Below are 20,693 nucleotides of genomic sequence, written 5' to 3' on the forward strand. Positions count from 1 at the left end.
TTCTTTGACGCAAATCTTCCAGCGACGCTGACTGTGTTTTACAGATTTTACTCTTTAGGTATCCCCACAGAAAGAAATCAAGGGGCGATAAATCCGGTGATCGTGGAGGCCACTCAATGCTGCCTCTTCTCCCAATCCAATTCCGTAGAAAACGTTGGTCCAAATACTGACGGACAATTAACGCATAATGCGGAGCACCACCCTCCTGAAAAAAAAAAAAATCATCATCATACTCTGGAACATTTTCAATATCAGTCAAGGGAGGGTCGATAGCGTCTTCCAGTAATTGCAAATACATACACCCACCAGCCGGTCAACGAAAATTCTGTGAAAACTATCCGATCGATACTAACAAGTCAGTATTTAATGATCTCGTTTCAAGCAAGTCACTGCTAACGTGGGTGAAACAAGAACACATCCAATGTATGGAAAGAATGTAGAAAGATGGCAAATTTTTTTGACCCTCACAGTATACTCGTAAGTGGTTAAATATAATGATAAAGCATATTTCTAGAAGCACACTTTTCGAAAATTAGTGGAATAACTGATAAATCAATATTCCCTCACACAGCATAAAAGCTCGTTGGTATTTAAAAAAATATTCCATGAATACATTTAGATGAAAGTCAACTACCTCAATCTGTTCTCAATGTATCTCAATATGTTTTTCGAAAATTTCAACACTGTATATCAAAACCAAAGGCTTCAAGGACAATAAAAAAAATAATAGTTTTAATTTCTGAGAGAAAAACACTTCTTAATTTTTGACACATTGTAGTTTGAGACAAATTTCCGTTTAAAAAAAAAATCTCCCAAATCCAATGTATATGTAATCGGCAAACAACATAAAAGTGTGGTATGAAAGGAAAAAAATTAATAGACACATAAATCAAAAAGTCCTCTTGGAACTAACGAGAAAAAATGTATACATGTCTATCGCTAGGAACAATATATATATTCAAATATTTACAACCGCCTGTCTGGGACAGACTTGCATACTTAACGAGTGCTTAGCAGATGTCTGAAAATAATACATCCCTTGTCAAGAAATAAGAAGTAATAAAGTCCCATGCAGAAGTTTGCACTTGCGCTCTGTCCCAGAAGGTAAATAAGACGACAAAGTTATCTTTATACAAATTCACGAAATGTGTTTGAACTGTACACAGAATTTAGTAATATTAAACAAATACATACGCCTATTTGTCAAATAGTGTACAGATAGATAATTTCATATAAATGACACGTGTTTTCCTACAAAATCAAATAACAGTTTTTAGTAAATATAAATACATTTAAACCTGATACGTACTAATTTTATAAAAATAAAGTTCAGAATAGATCTAACAAACAAGAATTATTCGATATTTTCATATCTATTATGAAAAATTGGCAAATATTAGACTAAAAATTTTTAGTAAAATACGCCTCCAAAAATAGCTTACCCAAAAAAAAAAGAAAGTGGTGTCTAGACAAAATAAAGTAGCAAAAATATGATTTATGACATGCAAATTTTTAGTAACAATTTTAGTTAATTCTTTTAGTTAAAAAGATCCAAAAGACTACAAATTTATTATTTATTTTTAAATATTTTAAATAATCAAGGACACAGGGGACTACAAGAAATTCGAATAATAATCGACATAATTTATGAGAAAAATGTAACCAAAATACCTGATGTCTAGGTGAGTGATTTGAGCTGAGACTTTATCTTTTCATGTTGAATTTGAATATATTTGAATTCCATATAATGGCTTATGTACCTCTATAGCAGCAATCGGCAACTGGCGGACCGCGGTCCAGATCCGGACCGAAGGAGGTAAAAATCTGTACCGCCAAAAGTTTTTTGAAAGTATAATTACTCAAATTATGTAAAAAATATTTTTCTGTAGATTAGTTAAAAAAACTGACTCAAGACCGCTAATGTAATTACTTCCATTGATTTTTGAATATAAATATTCCTATCTATTGTATTTCCTATTATTTTGTGAGTGCAAATTAAAATAAAAAATTAGTAAGGATTATACTCATGATGTCCAGATGCTTTCAACAACAACAATTGTTAAGCAAGGATCTTCATCATGGTAAGTTTAATATACATATTTTGGAAAATACAGGGTGGCTAAAAAATTGTGTTACAAACTAGTAAAACGTCAAAATAAGACATACAGTAACACTCTCTCTAATATGTGGAGTTGGAGCCACTTCACAGGTAATTTTTTTGTTATTTTACCACAGCTGTTAACAAAATTCATAGAAGCTTCATTAGATACTTTTAGGCCATAATTCAGAGCATTGATAATAATTCATAATATAGTTACAAGTTACTAGGTTTTGCCATAGTGTGGCATATTCGACTTTGTCGAAATAAAATTCATACATGTTTCTAGATTGCAATTTTTTTTGCAAAGTTGAGGTTTTTCATCACGATTTGTTTATTTTCAACTTTTTGCAAATTCTACTTGAAAATTCGAGAATTTTGGACAACTTTAAATAAAAAAGATTCTCTTTTTGGGTATAAATAAATGTACGAGGCACATCCACAAAGTAAGAGTACTCAATTTTTTTAAAATCGACAGCAGTATACAGGGTGTCCGCAAATATCATCGCCAACATTTGACTGCATATTCAGGACGATAAATAAATACGATCTACGAAAAAAAAGTTAAATAAAAACTTTTTGGTTTTAGCGGTCAAAACTTTTAGTTGTCGTATTTTTTTAAAAACTGGCAACAACATTGAAAAGGTTGTTTCATTTAAAAAAATTATTGTCCCTTGAGAAAATCGCCTACAGAAAGCCATTCTTGAGAAAAATGGTATTATTTGCAGGTCTGTGCAATTCAGTTTGCGTAGCAATGTCACGGATTTAATACTATGAGTTCAGCAAGCGATGAAAACAAGATGTTGATGGCTGTGGCTATCAGGTAATGTCATTATTGTCGTGTTTTTAGGATTCTCATCACTCCACACATGCAAATTATGGTGTCCGCAGTGTATCAAGACAGTTAAATGTATGTAAAACTAATGTTCACAAAACTTTAAAAAAGCTACTTCTTCGGCCATTTCATTTAACTCCTGCTCAAGAACTTGAAAATTTAGATCCCAACGCACGTTTACAATTTTGCCACTGGTTGGTGAACGGCTTCGCAGAAGATAATAATTTGCTTCAAAAATAGTTTTGTACCGATAAACCTTGTTTTACAAAGCACGGAGTTTTTTTTTTCTGGACCTCGTTAAAAATTTTCAGAAGTATCCGGACTCCACCAAAAATTACTTTCCGACCTCTACTCTATAGGTACTTTTATATTCGATTTAATATAAAATTATGTTAACAAGTTATTAAAAATTACAGTGTTTATTAAGCACTTGTACAAACTTTAAAGGGTTAATCTTTAACTAATTTTAAGATAAAAAGTTCATATGAACATGAGTCCGCTTAGTTTTTAAGATACAGAGCGTTCAAAAATTGTTGTTTCATCAATTATTGTAAATGTTATAAACTTATTTGTAGAAGTAGTTAGTCTTAGTCTTGTAAATGGTCTAAGTTTGTAACATCGCAATACAATCAACAAAAGACACATTTTTTAACTTGTTTTTCAAAAACTCTTAATGATTTAACTAAACAAAATTCCAACGCAGGTTTAACTTTAAACCCGTTTTTTTACAAAGTCTGCTTTCAGCGACAAATACTAAGAATACCTTTTGTACGTAAAATTGAATGGAGAATAGATATGCTTAGTTAAAAATGACATACAGTGCGACACAAAAAAGTTATGGTTATTTAAATCCAGGTTCAACACTGTATGTGGCGTTCTCTAGCATTAAACAAAAAACTAAGTAAATATTTGAATTTTTTTAATCATCAATACTCCCAGTTTCCCGAATTTCGTAAAAATTGCCATGTTATTGAATAAAAATATAGGTACCTAATCAAAATACCAAATTTTTTTGAACGCTCTGTATCTAAAGAACCAAGTTTATCTTAAAATTAGTCAAAGATTCGCCCTTTAAAATTTGTACAAGTAGTTAATAAACACCCTGTATACAGGGTGGTCCAGATTTTAATAGACAAACTTCGGGAAACTACTAAACAGTAAAAATTAACAGCACGTTCTGGCCAGGTAGTTCATGAATGGCTGACAAACAATTACCAAAACAGATGGATTGGTCGGAATGGCCCCATACCTTGGCCACCTAGATCACCTGATCTAAATATTTTAAATTATTTTATTTGGGGGTAACCTAGAAAAATGACGTTTATGCCGTTCCTATAGCTAATAGAGACCAGCTAGTACAAAGGCTAAATGAGGCCTTCACAAATTTGAAGCAAAGTCAGTTTAATCAGAGCTGATGTGAGTTCTATAACCAAAAGATGCCAAAAGTGCATTGAGTTTGGAGATGGACACTTCGAGCAATTGATTTAATTTATTTGTTTTTCATATAACTGTACTTGTTCGTATTACTTGAAAGTTGAGCTCGACATGTTTGCTATGATAGTGAAAAATGTATATCAAATTTTCCACTTAATTTAAAAAAAATTGTTTTATTTTTGATAATTTCAACGCCCTGTATCTCATAAACGGTGGCTTTCTGCGCCTATGTTCATAGAGCAAGGATTAAATTCTGGACAACCCTGTCCAGAATAGGCACCAGAATTAATATTTTCACATATTGTACGAGTCTATATTTCTACTACATTGTCACAGGTTTCACGAACTCATTACCATAATTTTCTCAAAGTGGCTAATTACTTTAAATTAGAACGTGATTGCTGTTTTTAATGAACACAATGCGTTATTTGAGTGGCATATGGTAATTTGTATGTTTCTAATGCTACTCGTATCATCATTGTTTGTGAAGAATACAGTTATTTTTCTTAAATTTCTGTCTTAAATAATCATTAGCAACTATTTTTTAAACAAATGAAAATAACTGAATACCGAGTATTGTCGAACCAAAAATTATCTTCAAAGCGGCCGCAGCTAGACATTTTCTTTTCTAGATCCTGAATCTGCATAAAATTTGTAGAAACTTTTCCCTAACAAATTTGTAACTATGGCTTCCGAGTTCCAACAGTGAGCATCTAATCTTGTACAGACTGTATATGTATTTGTACACAACCATTGAGTGTACTATTTACTTTATGACGCGACCTAAAATTTGGAATATAAGGACATTCTTAACAACATATTTCCTTCATTTATGTCATTTTATTGTCATTATACTGATGGCTACAGAACAGCAATTAACGATCACCATTTTAAAATACTAAAAGCTTACATAATACTAATAACGTTACGCTAGAACAATGGAGCTATAAATTTTCTAATATGTACTTAGGTATAGTAGAATAATTCACAATTTTTAGATTTAAGTAACTTTTATTTTTCTTGCACGCTCTGAAAATTTTTTGTTTTTAATTTAGGTTCAGACATTTCAATAAAATAACATAGCGGAAACTAAAGTTTCTTAAAATATAAAAATAAAGGAGAACACAACCTTCGTGTGTGCAACATTTGAAAATTATTTTTTGTCACGTTATTAGAAAATGTTATTCGCCGCAATCAATACAGACGATAGCATAACATTCTACACACTTACACTATATCACTTTTATGTGCCAATATATCAGTTGACGTCAGTGAAACTGATATCGTGAAAGGGTAGGCGAAATATACAAGATATGGAAAACCTGCAGTCAATCTCGACTTATCGTAGGTGTGAGGGAGTATTAGCCGAATTATCACTTTATATTATGTGTCTATAATAAAACCTATTTTTATCCTATGTAATCTATTTCTTTATATTTAATAGACGCTTGAAATTATATTAGGAATCGATTGAAATTGCATATTCTTGGTATTTGACTTTATTATTAGAGTACTCATCAAATTGAGTGATACAAAGAAATGAAATAGATATTTCAATTATACAAAAGCAACTTTTACCGAGTAGACAGAAATATAGAATACGACAAGGTATACGAAGAAATTTTCAAATTTACCGACGTCAATGATTACTGACCAGAAATTTTCAATAATTCTTTTATTTATAAAAAAAGGAATTCATATATTAAATATTCCTCTTTATTATCGGTCAATAGCCGCACGGTTTAAGGCGTCAGTCCTTTAATCGTGTACAAAGTTCAGCCCGGGTTCGATTCCCGCGGCCGGTAGACCGTAGATTAGCTATGCTTGTACGGAGGATTGGCACCCTCTGTGCAGGTATGGTAGGGTGGAAGAATGTTGGCTTGGGTCAATGTGAGAGATTGACACCGGTTGGCATTTGACCACCCCCCTAATTAATGAGGTTTTCCAGGTTTCCCTCATTCCTGCACTGAATGGTGGTTAGGGCCTACCAACATAAGTCGTTCCTGGGCGCAAATGCGGCCTGCCTAATAATAATATGCCGCCTCCTCTCCCGCAGAAGTCTCCGACTTATGGGCTAATTCTCGTAGTTAGAATGAGGAGTAGAGATATTATTATTATTATTATTTACTTCAGTTATAACCACCAAAGCTCTCTAAAATGGTACGGGTACATAGATATGTTCTACAAATATCAGATATATGTGTTCATGATGTTAATACACATTTAAATAGTTACTTATAACAGTCATAGGTTTTTAACTTAAATAGTACAATATTGTGATATTGCATACTTCCGAGTATTGTCAGAATTTATTTACAATAGAAATATACTTTTTTTCAAACCTCGAAAATAAACGAAAATATTATTATATAAAACAAATATTGGTGATTTTAATTTTAAAATTATTTTCTATGTAAAAATGTGGATAAATAAGTAGGTATTTACAAAAAATAGTAAGTAAATGGGGTACGATTTTAAAACGATTATTTGCAATCACGTCAAAAGACAATAGGGCGGACAAAGTAATTTCGTGACTAGAATATAATTTCTTTCAAGGTATCATAAACATCCGCAAAATGCGCGCCCATCTGAATATTTATTTCTACTATCCCAAAATTTTATTGATACCTACTTTATTTAATGCTTCCCTTAATTATGAAACTCATATTTTACAAATGCTATATTGTTTATTCAATACAAGTTTATGTACTCATATCAAGAAAAAAACATATGTACAAAGCGTAAAGACAATTTGCAATTATTTGAATGCAGGATAACCAAATGGATATAGACTTAATGTTTTCATAATTAAGTATCTGTAAATATAGAGAAATTAGTGCAAATAATTATTGTTGTTGCTGCTGACGAGCTGCGCACTTCTAACATTGTAATGCTTTTTGGAATTTTGCTCATGAATGGTGAATTCTACGAAAATAACTAAAAATATAATAAGCTGCTATTGAAGATCCTCTGTAAGGTCTTTTTTTTTTGACGATATAAAGTTTAGACTGCTAATTCAGACGCACCATTTAGATGTTCGAATTTTATATGAGGCAACTGCACTTGAACCAGCTTGAAGTTTATACACATAATCTTGAGACTAAAATATGATACTCGATATTATAGTATGGATAAATATATTGTTGCACCTCGTCCTTTCTACTGGCATTTTGCATTTCCCTCACTGACTTTCGCCAGTGTAGCCTCGACAACGCACCTAACTCATCGGAAGGTGGGCACTGATTGGATACTCGCGCTTTACGGCCTTATTCCATAGCGACTTTCTCTGTCTACCTCAGTCTTGGACGTTTGGCCTCTGTAACTGTTAAGAGTAGGGCAAGTTCTTTTTTTCTAACATGATGGACTGTGCACTAGAGACATTCAACTAAACCCTTCCCCGCTGTTTTGTTTTGACACTTTGAGTATTTGTATTCTTATATCCTTTTCACTATTTTTTTGCTTTGTATGCTATTATTTTTAGGATTTTTGGAGAACTTGATTCTTTGCCTTTTCAAAAACCTTGATTTTGTGCAAATGAACCTCTTCATCATCGACCACAGGTTATTCCTAGGCGATTCCTTCGCTAGCAAAAAGTTTCCACGATGTTTTGAATTGAAATAGGTCATTCTGTGTATACAAGGTGTCCCAGAATAACGTGTGCAATGGAAGACCACAGATTCGTGGACTCAAAATAGGCAGATTTAGGCTAATTCACCTATATCCGAAATCGCTTCGTTTGGCCGCTAGATGACCTCAAAGTTCGTGAAAACTTCTAGAATTTTGTAAATAATTCGAATACGTATTATTCGATTTTGATTATTTTTGTGGTGTGGACTTTTGCTCTCAATCTACACATTTTGATGTCATACAAAGTCAAAAAACGAAGCGATTTCGGTAAAGATTAATTAGCCTAAATCTGCCTATTTTGAGTCCATGAATCTGTGGTCTTCCGTTGTACACGTTATTCTGAGACACCCTGTATAATATAATGAACATAAAAGATTATGACCGTATTGAGTACTGGTCAAAAAGTTGCTCTGGGTAATTATCTGGGGAATACCAGAGTCGACATTTACACATGGGGATGTCTCCTCCAAGTTTTACTGTAATCTTCATATTGGTTGCCGACACTAGATCCCTCTGGATTGATGCGACATTGCTTAGGCCCTTCGTGGAGTCTGGCTAGCTATTGGATTTTTCTTGACACTTCTAGTGTCGTCGTGGGACGCTCTGCCTACTGCACCTGTTGAGAGCGTTTGATGCGGCTTTGGGTGATGGGAGCGGCTTGGAGTTCCGTGGACAGCTTCGAAAGATGAGTGAAAATTTCGACTTCTATCCGGAATTGTTAGGGTGTTTTTCGCGACAGGCTATATGTGTTGACATGTGCTAAACTACCGGATCGTGTTTTGAGCTTTTCGGGCTCTTCGAAGGGCTTCTGATTGATTATTATTGATTTTCGAACACAACAATACTTTAGTCCAAAGCCGTTCAGTCCGCGAGTTAAAGGATATTTAAATTTAAAAAAAATGAACCCAATCTCTTCAAACTTCGCATCATGTTCATAGTATAGCTCTCTATCAGCAAATACATTTCCAACTCGATATGTAGCTCCAGTAACGCGATATTATCATAACCAAACACTTTTTCATCAAATCATAGACCTTATAAACTACTAGGTCTATTCATCAAATAAACTACAAATAAAATATGTCAAAATTTGTGAACAAACTTTAACTTAACTGACAGAACAAAACATTTTTAAACAATAGACTTTTTGTTTCATTCTAGTTAGTAAAAAAATCACATTAGAAATAATCTACGTAAAGCCACTTTCAAAAGTTGCTTTAGAAATATGTACATACGTAAATAACACGAATCATTAATTAAGATAAAAATAATACCGCTATGGTCTTCAAAATATAAATAAGATATAATTTTTTATGTATAACACTCGGTGTAACAGGAGACAGGAGCAAAGGTTTTTCTCTTAAGTAAGTCTTAAGTATATATAAATAAATGAAAGTGTTATACGTACTTCGATTGACCTAAATTTAACCAACTCTAAACACAGCTCCCACGAATTAGTCTACCCACATACGTAAATATTTAACTTTTACCAGGACTTGCTAATACTACATACTTTTTGATAGATATTTTAACCTTTGTAAACATATTTTCTTATAAAAACCTGTTTTTCGTTATATAATTCTCGATCTATCTAGTATTAGTTATGAGATCAGTTATTTGAAATTAAACATTTAATTATATTTAAAAAATTATGTATTAATGTGAAATTAAAGAGAATAGCATAGGTAAGTATATTCCCGAGATTATTTCATTGAAAAAGAAACCATTCCACTTTTAAGATTTTTTTTTAGTTAACCCCCTAATACGCATTATTTTCATAATATTCAAGAAAGATTAAAAGAACTCTGAGGAAATTACACTTCTTCTATAGACGAAGACATTACAAACACGAAAAAAAAAATATCATTATATACAGGGTGTTTCGTAATAACGTGCTAATATTTAAGGAGGTTATTCTTGGGTCCATTTAAGAAAAAAACTTCATATGAACATATGTCCTAGAAGTCTTACTTTTGAACTACAGCTTTATGAAAAAACATTTTTTTATGATAACTTTGGTATTACCCTAGATAGATATTTTTTCAAATTTGGTACACGCCTCCTATTCATCGAGATGCATTTTCTGATGCACAAACAATTTTATTATTTTTGCCAGTGGCGTCTGTATAGGTTTTGTATTGAATATTTTTGAAGAAAAATGTTACGCCAAAACCTGTACAGACGCCACTGGCAAAAATAATAAAATTGTTTGTACATCAGAAAATGCATCTCGATGAATAGAAGGCGTGTACCAAATTTGAAAAAATATCTATCTAGGGTAATACCAGTTATTATAAAAAAATGTTTTTTCATAAAACTTTAGCACCCTGTAGTTCAAAAGTTACGGCTTTTAGGACTCTTGAAGTTTTTTTCTTAAAATGGATCCGCAAGAATAACCTCTAAATATTAGCATGTTATTAAGAAATACCCTGTATATTTCAGTTGAAGAGATATTTTCGTTAGATATACTTCACGGGAATCTAATCTTAAAAGGTTTCAATGAGATGGATATATTACAAACATGGCACATCCCCGGGCACACCCAATTAGGATGCAGTTAAATTAAAAAACTCGATAGTAAATGAACACAAAATCGCTATAAAATCTCTACTTGATTTCATCGTCGTCTCCTAAAGGTTTTTCCCGATGCTCCACTGTATAAAATAGCGCCATTATACGGAATTATACAAAAAAAAAAAACATGACTTTTCGAAAGTCTGCACATAGCGAGTTTAAAAAGGAATCGCGGAGACAAATCAATTCGAAGATCAATTATTATTTTGAGAAAACATTTTCGAGCCATGACCAGCGTGGCCAGATTTTTTTTCGGGCAAAGCGGGATTTTTTCGTCCAAAAACGGGACATACTACGGGTTTGTAATTGATGCCTAAAAAAAAAGGTCTCGGGATATCTGGGAAACAAATTGTCTTCAAAAAAAAATCCTCCTGATTACGTATCAGGAAATATCTGTTTAATAACAGACCTGGAGAAAGTAATTGATGCCTAAAGAAAAAACAAAACAAGAGCGCGAAAAGCGGGACTAAGCGTGTCCCACGCGGGACATTTAATTTTGGGTTCAAAATCGGGACGTCTGGCAACGCTGGCCATGACACACTGTATAATACGTGGTCTCAGACGTTTCTATTTAAATGTTTTCTTAGTTTTGAACTCGGTTTTGAACAATACATATAAGTACATTCGATTTATACCTAGAGTCGTACAGCCGTGGACAAAAAAAGTCCGAGGGAAAATATTTAAAGGAGGTTAATGGCTAAAATTAATAAAATTCTACTATTTAAAAGAGCATAAGACTTTAAACCATAAGTCTAGGTTTAGATTGGAAACTTTTATTATCTACCGCTTTACCTACTTCGAATACTTAAGCCTCAACTTAGGTTTTAAATAGTGTTTAAAATATACTTAACTAGATACTGGCCAAAATTTATACACTAAAATACTAATTTTCATAATTAATTACAGTTACTTATATAAAATTTAGGTTGCGCAACTTTTACAAATAACAAAAAGTATGAATCATATTGGATTTTTTTTTATGGTAAAATGGTAAAATCTGTAGTTGTTAGATCACTGTAATCGTAAGTAACCTGATCTTGTGTCATATTTTCCGAAATGATGAATTTTTCATACTTCAAACTTTTTTGCGCACAAACCAAAAAAGGGGTAAAAATGGATCATTTCTTCTTCACATATACAGTTGCAGTTACTCATGTAGGTACCTAACAACCCTTGTGCAGATATAAGATATAAAAACATAAGATCTCCAAAATTAACCAAACCAGCCCTAATCTTAGAAAATCGTACGAAAAAGGACAGTTTAATAAAAAAAATCAACTCTTTTTTGGGTAAATTAATTCATTCACCCAAAGAACACCATGTGAACTATCTCAGATAGTAAGTAGGTACTTCTTAAAACACATACTTATATCCTCGAAAAATATTAGTAAAGTATGTAGATACTACTTTAAATGGTAAGCCAAGCAGGCAAAACATTCTACTTTCAAAAAGGACCTCTTTTTCTCTTATTTTAATTTATTAAACTAAAATTTACTTTCATTAATGTTAATGGTGTATCTAGTTGTAATTCAAAATAAAATTTTCTCTTTCCATTGAGTTTATATCAAGGGGGGAACTGCAGAAGTAATTTGGTGAAAAAGCATGAGTAATATTAGAGTAATACTTTGGTAATATTGAAGTATTAAAACAATTATTTATATCGTTCAAATTTTGGCCAGTAGTTTTTCCCTAAGTTTAGGTATATCTACAAATGGATTTTTTTAAGTGAATTCAAAAAATGGTAAATATAATATTAATAAATGATTGTTACTTACTATGGAAGGGAATGTAGAGCTCTAGACGTTAAATTTAATCGTATTCTATCTTGATTTAAAGTATCTATCGATGGAATGAAAATGCAGGCTTCTTCTGGATTAGCCGTATAATATTTAGAGTTAATCACAGCTTTCAAGAGAGAAAAATATTCTTTGGATATATGTTCTGTGGCCGGGACACCTTGCTCATCAACATATTTTTTTAACGGGTACACATACACTGCTATCCTATCATGGCCAGTATGACCACACTGATATATATTAAAACAGTCCCAGTGTGAGCAAAGGGCATTTCTGGGACTTAGAACACTTACACTGTTAGATAACTTCACCTCGGGTAAATTGTGTAAATTTTTAAGTTCGACTCGCTCAAATTTTCTTGACACATCACTAGCAAAATTTGTAAATGGAACAGATAATGCTATAAATATTGAAACAATTAGAAGAATAAAGAAAAAATTCTTATATTTTTTATATGTTGAAGCACTAGTAAAATTATACACTTTAGATATTGCAATTCTAGTGGGAACCGTCATTTTCTGAACGACTAACGTTTATGTTTACTGAAGTTCATTGATAAATACATGGCACTACGAATTTACAATAAAAAATGTTTTATGGATTCACATATCTGCTTTTTAAGTCATATTTCTACTCGTACCTACTGACACTACCATCACCATCACAACTGCACAAAATGACAAGTAAACAGACATTTTAGGTTAGATCAATTTTTGAGAATAGCATTCCACCACCTAAACAACCACAAATTCCACTAAAGTAGGTACCTAGTTCTAATGAAGACATTGTACGTAAAATGTAAAATGTGACGTTTACTGTTTTTACTTCTTAGGAAGTAATATAATTAAATAATAATTCAAGGTGAACTAAACATGTTGACTATAGTTTGTTTTGAGTATTAAATGAAATATTACAATGCTAAAATAACGCTAAGGTCATTTTTATATAATCGGGTTGAGACAGACTACATCAATAAATTTATTTTCTACCTTATCAAAGATTATAGATCAATTGTACTTTAATAAAATGTAGTTTTAAATTTTGCGTAAATATTAATCTAGAGAATGTCAATCTGAACTGTCAAGTATTTTGACTGAACTATGATACTACAATGGTTGCATATGTTTACATTCTTAAAAATAAAATATAATTTTCTGTTCATCCTAACCACAGATTAAAAAAACACTAACTTTCGTTGTCTATTTTCAGCAAATAACAACATCATAACATCAACTACAATCTACGTAAAACATGCAAATGGACTTTAGAAGAACAATTCATTTAAACATTCGTAGATATGATTTATCTGGTATAGCCCTGACTTATATGGTAAAACATGAAACTATATTCAAAATGTTTTTTTAGAAAATCCAGATGTTTTGAAGAAAACTATAGAGTTGTCTTCGTATATTGATTGTAATAATCTAAAAGGGGAATTACAAAAACTGTTTGATATAAATGATGAAAAAGTAATTAAAATTCGTAACAAAGATGGAGTACTCGTACCAATTTCATTTTTACTTGATTCCAAAGATAAGTATGTAACAATTTCAGTAATCTATATTTACATTTATGGGGTTATTCACACAACATTCTACTCTTGTATCTGTTTTACCTTCCTCTTTCTATCTAGCAAAAGGTGGTAAAAAATTTATGAAATTCTCTTGTAACTTCAAAGAAATATATAAAAAACTGTTGACTGTTGCTGTTATAAAATATAAACAATTTTTTTTAATAAAATATCCTATATATTTTTCGTTTTTTAGATTACTCCATTTTTCAAATTATATTGATATACTTATACATGTCGTATACTTGCCTTGACAGTTTGCACAATATTTTGTTTATTTGCAATTCAGTTGCCGCGACAGAATTACTTAATCCTATAAGAAAAAAATCATGAATTTTATCGCGGCAACCAAATCCCTGCAACCAAATTGCATTATCAGATACAGGCTTTAAAGAGGTGAAAAAAAGGTGTAGAAGTGTAGAATGTTATGACCCTGCAATAAACGCAATATTTTTTTCTAGTTCCTTTTTCATCGACATAACAAAAGTTTCATATATTGGTAAGTTGTATATTTTTGTTAAAAGTATCTAAAATGAAGTCAATAAAAAACAGAGATTTGTAGTACACTTACAAATAAATTAAAGTAATTATTACTTCAATAAAAAGTACAAGTCCTACAATTCATTTTAAACTAACATTACACAAATATAAAGGGCCTTCATAAATGATTACAAGCATGTGACCGCCGAGCTTAGGGAACCAACATTGCACTGTCAACTAAAAATCACGAAAAAATACTCTAATCAGCTGCCTGTCAAACAGAATGTTATGTTTTAATGTAATCTTGATCTTATTGTTTTAATAACTTTTAATTTTACTAAAATTTAATTGTCTATCTGAAGGAAACAAAATTCCGAGTTACGTGGCTTGCCATCATTTATGAATGCTTTGTACTTATTAGGTTATACTTATTAGTGTCCTACTAATATGTTATTTTCTAATAGTCACAGGTCAAATATGTCATTTATTTTCCCATTAAATAAGACTAAATAGTACATTAAACATTGAAGGCACCATGTGTTTATATGATAACAATGCCGCTGGTCAAAGTGCACCATTCTGCTGTTGTACACTGTTGATCTCATTGCATTATTATCAATATAAAACACTAAGTTCCTTTATTAAAATAACAATTTTGTTTAAGAATGCATGTGAGAATAATATTCATGATTTCTTCATATTGTAGATAAAAATTGTGCCAGTTTGCTCCAAGATGCGTATGTAGATGCAGTTAAACAGAAAATAAGAACTTTGGAATCAAGAATTGCACAGTCTGAACTTCTGCTACCACAGTTAGAGTGGCGACGTCAAGCTTACATGGAGGACACCGTCAGCGCTTTGACCAATAAAGTAGCATTTTTGAACCGCAGGTTTGATGAGCTTTCACCTCAGTTTAGGGCCAAATTTCCTGAAACTATAGCTTGAATACAATCTTAGGATTGCCAAATATGTAATTTGGCCTTTCCTTATTATTACTGAAGATATAAATGTTTAAATGTTTGAAATTAAAAATGTTTTCCGTTATATAGAATTACCTTCACATATATGTATGACCTTTTTTATGCACGATGTGAGTAAATATGAAGAAATGATAAATAATAATTTAGGAATGGTAAGTGTAATATAAATAATGTATTTTTTTGTTGTATATTATCCATCTGATATAGCGTACTTTATTTTATTTTTTCTAAGTTGACTCTAAGAAAATAAATTCTTTCCAGCTTTATTTTATTTAAAAATCAAAATTTTATGTGACGGAATTAAATGTCACATTATGTTCATACCCATCTGCCCCTCTCCCTTTCCCGCTATCGTTCCAAAATTAATAAAATTTAATAGCATTTATGGCTTGTCCCATACCCCCAAATTGACAATTTTCTGATAAAGCCTGTGCCTTCTGGTACAAACAAAAATAAAAATAATTTTTACTACCATATGCAGACATAGGGTTGCCAGATCTCCGGGTTTGACCCGGAGTCTTTGGGTTTTGATGGTACATCTTCGGGCTCCGGGTTAACATGTCATTTCTCCGGGTTTTCTGGAAAAATCATACATTTCCTACATTCCCTGATTCCGTCCTTTTTTTTCCTCCTGGTCTATCATGAAGTAGATATTCATTACATTCTTTATGTTCTTTTTTCTTAGACATCGATATCTTCGAAAACAATTTGTCTTCCAGATTTCCTGAGACCCTTTTTTTATATTTTAGACATTGATTATGCAAACGGCTCATGTGTCCGGGGTCTGTCATGAAATAGATCTGGTAACCCTATGCAGACATCCTGAGAAGATAAAACTGGTTCCAATTTGTAGATTGTTTTTTGTGACTTTATTTAATTATTTATTTATTTGGTAAAATTACAAGACAGGTAAGTAGTAATCGGTAGTAATAATAATAAAAGGAAAACTAATTATACATACCTAGACATAAATCTGGCATTAAAAAAAAATTTTGAATGTAGGACCACATTAAACAAAAGTGAATAAAGTATAGGTACTTATATTTGTGTATCATATAAAGTTTTTCTTTAATAAGTTAATTGTAGTGTGACATTATGGAAAAGTCAATATTTGAACAATAATGGTTTACCAATTGAATCTTTCTGCAGGTAGTATTTGTGAATTCTTCGTTTTCCTAAATCGAATGATAAAAAAGTAAGTGCTTCTATATTATTGAGGAACAACAATGTTAACATGAATGTTGGATAATAGGTAGTTTAGGTGCAATAGACATATTAGTGATTATTTTATGTAAAAATGGGATGGAGTGTCGATCTGACGATGGTACTGGAGTAGGAAAACATGGTGCAAGCCATACACTCAAAAAAATTTGTGTCTGTAGGACGCAACATAACTAATGTATTTCAAGTTAAATACTGGTTAATTTTTAAAAGAAGACTGGCGTGTGGGATGCTAGTTTTAACTTGATTTATATAAACTGCAATAATATTTTGTTTCATTAATGAACGTCGTTTTTCAATCCTGCTTCATGATGCTGCTTGATGAAGAAAAGTGTACATGTGGCTGCCTAAAGTGTTCAATATACTTTTATTTTAAAAAAACTGACTGAAGTTATACTGCAAGTCAAATTGCACTTGGTTATAAAAATGCTAACTGGTCGCTATAATCTATGAAAATATCTACATAGATCTATATAATAATGAATCCTTATGTAAACTATGTATTGAGAAGCATAAGATAACCTCCGCATAATCTTCAAATGTGAAGCATTAACAATTGGTGATACAACCTCATAGCAACAAGGAGGATCTTCAAATCAGAAAGTTAAAGAAAAGGGTTGAAAATCTGACATAAGCAAAAAATGTTACTTAAAGGATAGACACAGCAATTAGTCGAGGAATTAAAACACTAAAAACGGCCTTACCTCCGAAATCTGTGCAGTAAGATGGATTGTGATGCAGTTTTTTGCATTTGATTTGTTAGAGGGTCCGGAAAGTTTGTGATCCTATGTGATCAATGAGAAATGAAATCTGCAACGGTGCATAAGAAAAATGCATTTTTATAATTGCATCTTGAAGAGTTAAAAAATGAAAAATTTATAACTTGGAAACTATTGACAGAAATGAGTTCAGTTTTGCTACTCGGGGGTGTTTAGGGTAGCTGAACACGAATATCACGATGGTAACAGTCTCCCAGTCTCCTGGAGTTTTGTAGAAATTCTTTATAAACTTAGTGGAAACTCTTTACCTCGGGGTTTTTGGGGTTGCTCAACAGGAATATCTCTAATGGTCTCTGAAGTACACCGATGTCATCTTCATAAGCTTTATCGAATATCTAAATAAATGTAGGAAGCATGGATTGAACTGCAGCATCGCGTGCAAAAATTGTGCAGGCATTAATTGCACGAATAATGAAAAATATTTTGCAAATGACATATTTTCTTCGGAACTGGAAACACTAGATGAAGAAGATGAAGAACATTATAATGAAAATTAAAAAATTAAATCAGAAAAATTAAAATTGTAAAGATATCTAAGTAAATTTTTTTGAAAACATGTACTTTTTGTAATGGATAAATGTATTTTTATAATAAAAAATAATTAAGAATAAAATAGTTGTCACAGAAACCAGCCATCCTGGGTATTAGGTACCTCGAGTACCGTTACCGTCGTGATATTCGTGTCGAGCGACCTCAAAATCCTCGAGGTAACGAGTTTCAGCTAAGTTTATAACGAATTTCCACAAAGCTCCAGGAGACGACATGGAAACCGCTCACCCTGGGCACTAGGCACTTCCGTTGCCGTCATGATATTCGTGTTCAGTGACCCCAAAAACCCCGAGTAACAAAATTGAACTCATTTCCATCAATATTTTCCGAGTTATATATGTTTCATATTTTAACTCTTCGAGATGCAATTTTAAAAATGCATTTTTCTTATGCACCGATGCAATTTTCATTTCTCATTGATCACATAGGGTCACAAACTTTCTGGAGGCTCTAATGAATCGAATGCAAAAAACCGCATCACGATCCATCTTACTGCACAGATTTCAGGTTTCAGGTTTAATTTCCTTGACTAAATACAATAGGCCTACAGATTGCAGGGTTGAGACAATCAGCCCTGCTGGCTGTACCTATTGCAGTAATGTAATGTAATAGTGTCTGTACTAGTGATACTCATAAGAGTAAATAATTACTCTTATGGTGATACTACATTAAAATTAAGTACTAATTTTCTCAGAAAATTAAATTTTCTCTGCAGTGTTTTATCCGTTTCAATGTTAATTTGATACTATTTTATTTTTCAAGTTTCAAAACAGCAAATTATTTCGAAAATAATATTTTTGAAATACCTATACATATTTTTTGAGATCTTAGGGTTGGCAACTCCAATGTCGCAAATGAAAACAATCGGATAAAAAATGGACTGATGCAAATGTTTTCAGGACATCCCCTTATAAGTATTATTTGCAAAAAATAATTTTCCATATACCAATAACAAACAAGTGGCCCCAGAAAAGAACCTTGACAGACTCCAGATTGAATGTGTAAAAATGTACTTTAGAGCTTATTCCAATCAAGAGCCAACTTTGGTTTATTAAAGTAATTCACGATACATTTTGTCAAGAGCTTTTCTTAGATCAGTGCAGACAGAATAAACGTACAATTAGCAATCTAGGTTATTAGGTAAATACCTGTTGTAAGTCATAACACTTACCTTTAATATTTAGTACCAATTTTAGTTATGTTCTATGCTTTTTTAATTCTTTGATGTTTCAATATCATTTGACACTATCTTTAGGACTCGTAAAGATATCCAATTTAACAAACTCGAAAATGGCATCAAATAACACCGAAATGATGAATAAATAATTGTTTTATAATGCATATTCAACTAAAACTCCTTGGTATTGATAAAATTAAGAAAACTTAGTTAATGTATAAACGGTTTTATTAGTCCATAACTAACCACATTACAAGAAATTTGTTCTTGGTTTACGGACAGAGAATGTGTTCATAGATTTGTGTTGAATACGTTTGGGAAGAGGGAAACGAATCCTAGAATCATGGAACTGTTTCACTTGTGGTCTTCTGGTATCAGACGCTTTAACCTCTTCAACTTTGATAATCTAAAAACAAAAAATAATTTTTAACACGATAAAAACTTTATAAACTATAATTAACTAACAAAATTATAATTAATTCTATCTAACTGCAGATCCAGGATACAACTCAGATTAAAAAATTTTTTATTGTGATTTAAAAAATACCACTTATTGCTAAATGACGCAGCCGACAATTAATAAAAAAATTCAATGTGAGGCACAGAAACAAGTAATTGGTTATGAAGAAAACCAATCCCAACGATGCGAAGTGCCAAGATTGTTATAGCACCGTTTACGACCTACTCGTAAATATACTTAGGAGTAGGAGATACCATAGTGCATAGATATGAAAAATAAACTTTCAAATTTGATAGTCTTACCTGAATTGAATGGGCACGAGCCCGATGACGAGCTCCCATATCCCTATAGCAAGTGGTCACTGCCCCCGAAACACTAAGATCTCGGTACTCCCTGTACATATTATGTGTACCCGAACGAGAATCATATCTAAGCCAGATGCCAAAGTTTTTAATTTTAATTGGAGATTTTTCTGGTATCAACTTTACAGATACAATCTCTCCAGTAGACTTCTTGAATTTTTTCAACTGACGTAAGAAATACCAGAATCTTGATTTGGCTACAATTTGATCAGGTGCGAAAATTCTCATTTTGTATAAAGGAGTATTCTTCTCCTTTTCCGTTGGCAACTTTCGGCCAATGACTTCATATTCTTTTAACTAAAAATAAAATATTAATTAAAAAGGTTAATAAGACCAAGCTCAGTATGCACGTGTATTGTTGTAAGAAAAGGAGCGTATACCTATCAAATTACATCACTACATTTATACCTTTATGTGCAAATTTTTTTCAAGAGGTCAAATAATATATTTTAAATTAATATTTTTCGCTAAACTATAATAAAAACTTTTAACTAACCTCTCCCTTTGCCTTCATGGCTGCGGTTCTTTGACGGAAAGGAAACGGAAATTGGAAGAACAGAAAAACTTAGTTCTTAGTTTTGACTTTTGTCATTTGGCAGCAATGATGTTGCTTATGCTTCTTCTTCTTTTCTTCTCAAACCTCGAGTTACGCCACGCCATTATTCCATGGCTAGAAATTGGCCTCAATGATTTGGGATCGAGGGGGATTATCCCTCTTTATCCTGCCTCATCTCGTGTAGGCCTGGACAGC

General features: G+C 32.0%; 3 protein-coding genes across 3 annotated transcripts in view; 1 reads left to right on the forward strand and 2 right to left on the reverse strand.

The window, feature by feature from the left end:
* LOC108913506 (exostosin-2) overlaps window positions 1–13,027 on the reverse strand; it is a 104,366-nt gene extending 91,339 nt beyond the window's left edge. The window contains exon 1 of the mRNA XM_018719061.1: window positions 12,344–13,027. Within this exon, the coding sequence (XP_018574577.1) occupies window positions 12,344–12,879 (536 nt within the window). The 5' untranslated portion in view covers window positions 12,880–13,027. The remainder of the gene's footprint in view (window positions 1–12,343) is intronic.
* A 106-nt stretch (window positions 13,028–13,133) lies between these two features.
* Window positions 13,134–15,596, forward strand: LOC108913251. Its single transcript, XM_018718785.1, has 5 exons — window positions 13,134–13,225; window positions 13,574–13,673; window positions 13,730–13,901; window positions 14,396–14,433; window positions 15,121–15,596. Exons 2-5 carry the CDS (start codon window positions 13,616–13,618, stop codon window positions 15,357–15,359), a joined length of 507 nt encoding a protein of 168 aa, XP_018574301.1. The 5' UTR covers window positions 13,134–13,225; window positions 13,574–13,615; the 3' UTR covers window positions 15,360–15,596.
* A 3,734-nt stretch (window positions 15,597–19,330) lies between these two features.
* LOC108913226 (60S ribosomal protein L18a) lies at window positions 19,331–20,542 on the reverse strand. The gene is made up of 3 exons (XM_018718748.1): window positions 20,439–20,542; window positions 19,883–20,239; window positions 19,331–19,526 (listed from the first exon to the last, which is right to left on the reverse strand). The coding sequence occupies exons 1-3, from the start codon at window positions 20,454–20,456 to the stop codon at window positions 19,371–19,373; spliced, it is 531 nt and encodes a 176-aa protein (XP_018574264.1). The 5' UTR covers window positions 20,457–20,542; the 3' UTR covers window positions 19,331–19,370.
* Window positions 20,543–20,693: the final 151 nt, after the last annotated feature.

This window comes from Anoplophora glabripennis, unplaced genomic scaffold (genome assembly GCF_000390285.2).
Source record: "Anoplophora glabripennis isolate ALB-LARVAE unplaced genomic scaffold, Agla_2.0 scaffold37, whole genome shotgun sequence".
In the NCBI taxonomy this organism is placed as follows: domain Eukaryota; kingdom Metazoa; phylum Arthropoda; class Insecta; order Coleoptera; family Cerambycidae; genus Anoplophora; species Anoplophora glabripennis.

What these genes read in the sequence shown, in the direction of transcription:
- LOC108913251 (XM_018718785.1), top strand. Translation starts at nt 13,616, where the DNA reads ATGCAAATGGACTTTAGAAGAACAATTCATTTAAACATTCGTAGATAT. An exon ending in TCGTAGATATGATTTATCTG is followed by an intron (nt 13,674 to 13,729) that starts GTATAGCCCTGA and finishes ATGTTTTTTTAG; the next exon opens with AAAATCCAGATGTTTTGAAG. An exon ending in TTACTTGATTCCAAAGATAA is followed by an intron (nt 13,902 to 14,395) that starts GTATGTAACAAT and finishes ATTTTTTTCTAG; the next exon opens with TTCCTTTTTCATCGACATAA.
- LOC108913226 (XM_018718748.1), bottom strand. An exon ending in CTCGTGCCCATTCAATTCAG is followed by an intron (nt 19,527 to 19,882) that starts GTAAGACTATCA and finishes TTTTGTTTTTAG; the next exon opens with ATTATCAAAGTTGAAGAGGT.